The sequence below is a fragment of the Triticum dicoccoides genome, chromosome 6A, assembly GCF_002162155.2.
Source record: "Triticum dicoccoides isolate Atlit2015 ecotype Zavitan chromosome 6A, WEW_v2.0, whole genome shotgun sequence".
In the NCBI taxonomy this organism is placed as follows: domain Eukaryota; kingdom Viridiplantae; phylum Streptophyta; class Magnoliopsida; order Poales; family Poaceae; genus Triticum; species Triticum dicoccoides.
The window spans coordinates 516,982,161-516,986,050 of record NC_041390.1 but is presented as its reverse complement, the minus strand read 5'-3'; the positions used below and the strand labels follow the sequence as shown (position 1 = coordinate 516,986,050).

The 3,890-nt window shown below is 45.5% G+C and overlaps 1 protein-coding gene across 1 annotated transcript; it reads left to right on the top strand.

Moving 5' to 3' along the window:
• The first annotated feature begins 1,077 nt into the window (after positions 1-1,077).
• On the top strand, positions 1,078-1,748 carry LOC119317625. Its single transcript, XM_037592108.1, has one exon. It carries the CDS (start codon positions 1,194-1,196, stop codon positions 1,608-1,610), a length of 417 nt encoding a protein of 138 aa, XP_037448005.1. The 5' UTR covers positions 1,078-1,193; the 3' UTR covers positions 1,611-1,748.
• Positions 1,749-3,890: the final 2,142 nt, after the last annotated feature.

Here is a 3,890-nt window from a genome sequence, read left to right as displayed (position 1 = left end):
TTGCGTCGTGAGTGTGCACGCGCGTGACGTGTGAGAAGAAAATAAAATACCAGGGTCAGCTTTAGCGAGCTCACTCATGATCGATGCATGCGCATGTGATGGATGGATGATTCCTAGTTCTAATCGGCATCGGTCTGCTGAGTAGCGAGTGCTGCGTGTGTGTGTGTGTGTTTTTTGATTGAGTGCCCGATGATTTGACTTGAACGACTCCACATACAGTTGACTCGCTACATGTACTCCATCCGTTCGTAAACATAAATCTTTCTAAAGATTCTGATAAGGATTACACAGAGAGTAAAACAAGTGAATCTACACTTCAAAATACGTCTATATAGATCCGTATGTAGTTCATATTGAAATCTCTTAAAAAGACTTATATTTAAAAACAGAGAGAGTAGTCGCTAAGAGTAGTTACGTACTTTACAACTACGAATATTTACTGAACACTTCGACATAACGTCGTGGTATTTCCTCGAAAAAAGAAATGGTAAACATCGTAGTATATTAGTTGTATAAATTGAGAAATTTCTGACGGGCTACGTTAACTTGTGCGTTCGCTATCCATGTATATGCGTACACGAAGCCGAAGTAAAATCGTTTTTCAGCCATCTCCTTTTGATTATATCTCCTTCTACCCTCGGAACATATATAGCCAGCCAATTTAATTTGGCAGGCTTATCGCTTTCCTAATTCCAACCGTTAAATTCCAAACCAACAAAGTCACGCAATTAGGCTTAATTTAATTCAACTGCCAACAGCACTATAGTACGACCCATCCGACCGGACACCCATGATGGACATGTAATTCTGCCACCCGCAAAGCCCCATCGTCGTCACCCCATCAATACGCCCACACGTACGTGTACGTGAGTTGAGTTCCAGCCGCAAATACATACAATGCGACCGACGATCTTAATTAGTAGAGCTAATCAAATCGAGCGATCTCAGCTAATCATGGTCAGATCGGCGAGTCTTGCTAACTGATGATGATTAATTAGCTACGTACGTGGTACTAGTTCATTAACTAGCCGAACCGTCCCGGGTCCCGACCGGCTCGTGGGGCTCTACAAATACCCGCGGAGCGGCGACGCACGACGGCACAGAGCGCACGGGATTCGCAAGCGCACCACGAGAGGAGAGGAGCCAAAGCCAAAAGAGCCGGCGAGGAGGAGGAGGAGGAAGGGGCGTCCACCATGGGCGTGAGCCTGGCGCAGGCGGTGGCGGAGCTGGTGGGCAGGTGCGCGCGGCGGCTGTCGCGGGCGGCGCGGCGGCTGCACGTGCGCCGCCCGCCGGGCTCATCCTTCCCGTCGCGCGCCGTCGTGCCGTTCCTCGGGGCGGCCGGGGGCAAGGCCAAGAGAGCGCTGTCGTGGCCGGCGACGTCCTCGTCGAAGAAGGGGAGGGAGGCGGGGCCGACGGAGGAGTGGGGCATGGAGGCGGACGACGGGGTGTGGAGGAAGGAGATACTCATGGGCGAGCGGTGCCAGCCGCTGGACTTCTCCGGGGCCATCTACTACGACGCCGAGGGCCGCCGCCTCGGGGCCCCGCCCACGCCGCGCACGCCCATGCGCAGCCCGCTGCCGGCCTCCCTCAAGCTCGCCGCCAACGCCTGATCGCCCCACCCCCCACGCCGGCCCGCCGTCGTCGCAGCGGCTCGCCCTGCGACTTGGCCAAGATCCATCCATGCCTCTCCCTCTGCCTCACTGCTGTACTGTACATGGTTCTATTGCCGCTCTGTTTTTCCTTCGCTCATCTCCTCTCGAGAAACCTCTGCTTTTGGCGTGCGTAGTGACCAGCTAGTGAGCACCGTGACACCGTGTAAAAGAAGTTTTAATGAACAGTGTTCCTAAATCTCAGTCGATGTTATGTTGATGAGATCTTACATAAAAATCGTGCTAAATCTCAGTACATGTTCTTCTACCCACTAATGACACCGGAAACTTGTAGAGGCACGCAGATGGGAGAGCGCATATTTGCCCAGTCGTGTCGGCAGCTCAATTGCGCCGTGATCCACAAAGTAGTTGGATTCCGCATGGGGCCACAAAGTTTTAGGTTTCAAAACTTGTGTTATTGTTATTAAGTTTTAAGTTTTCGTCGTTTGCTCCTACCAAGTTTCAACAGCTGAAACTTAACAAAACTTTGAAAACTCATTAAAGCATATTTAAAATTAATCTTATTGAAAGCCCTGGTCGGAAACACGAATATGCAAACAAAACTTAATTTAAAGTTTTGGTTCAAAAGATATAACCGATTAAAAATCAAAAGCCAAAAGAAAAATGGGGATGCGTTCCACCGGCAACACCCATGTGTGCCACAAATCCCCTTCCATGCCCCTTGAATTTCACTACCTCGATTTTCATTTGTGGACTTTCATGTCACCTCACAAGTTTCATCTAAAAAATTCCTTGTTAACTCTTGTATCTTTGACTTAATAAGGTATCAGGGTTTACCCTCTTTTCAAAGCACAGGTAGATGTGTGGAACAGTAATTTATAGGGACATTGAGAGTTGAAAGAATCTTAGCAGGCACATACACACACACACACACACACACACACACAACAAGTTTGTATATGGAGATTGCTCGGGTGTAGTTTGAATAAAACTCATGTACTTGGGTTGGGTGCATGTTTAAAAAAACACGAAACCCCAAACACAACACTTATCAACCACCTCCGAGTTAAAACCAACCAACGAATGAAGGAGAAAAGTGGTTAATCATGGGATGTAATATGTGGTCTGATACTTAATTAGATATTTCTTGGTTGATGAGACATTACCCACACTTGAAACCTTAGTCTTTGAGGGATCAATGTCGACGATAATCATGCTAGAGGGCAGCCTTCTCCTTCTTGAAGGCGTCATTGAAGAGCGCTCCCTCTACACTGGGTTGGAACTGGTCATATTTGGGCCAGCATTGGAGGTTGTTGGTGTGGCCGGATCCGATCCCGTGTTCAATGGGGTGATCGTTTGCAGTCGGTGATGATGGTACCTACAGATGTCGCTTTTTTTTTTGAAGGTGTTTCCGAAGAGCCCACTCACACATCACTTCAGGGAGCAGACATGTTTGGGATGGATGCAAGCTTTGTTCAATGGTATTGCCTTCAATGTCTGCATTGTTTTATTTATTTATTTATTTTTGTCCTGTAAAAAATCTGCGTGACTTTTTTGTTTTTCCTACCTTAAGGGATATTCTTTGATTACAATATTTTTTTTACATAACATTTTCCAACTTGGTCCTTCGGTACTTGATTGGCACACACACACATTGATTAATGAAAAAAGTCAATTCTATTTTTACCCCATCTTTTGGCATATTTTTACCGAGTTGCTCTATTTATTCAAAATTCATCGGTTTTTACCTCATTTAACCAAACATGTGCCATGTTCTACCCTTCTTAAATTTTGTAGCCGTTCTACCAAGCTGGTCCCTCATGCCAGGGCCGACATGGCATGCCACATGGATGGGTTTTAATTTTCCCTATACGGTTCATTCCCGCTAGACCGCACACTGATATAAATGCTTCTATTGTCTAATAAAAAGCACATTTGCTTTTTTCTATAAAAAGAATCCATTCGATCGTTATATAAAAGGCTGATAAAATCACTCTAAACTTAACATAAAAGAAACACTTATATTATGCTATCTGTAAAAAAAAGTACTCCATCCTAACTATATTAATCGAATCAAAGTTGTACTAAAACGACGACAATTAATATGGATCAGGTGGAGTACTGTATTATACTATTATGCATATACGTCCACTCTTAGTATCAATGTTGTACTAAAACAACAACAATTAATATGGATCGAAGGGAGCATTATATTATGCATATGCGTCCGCCCTTATCCCAGATCCCAGTTGCTTTACATATACACTGACCAAACAGAAG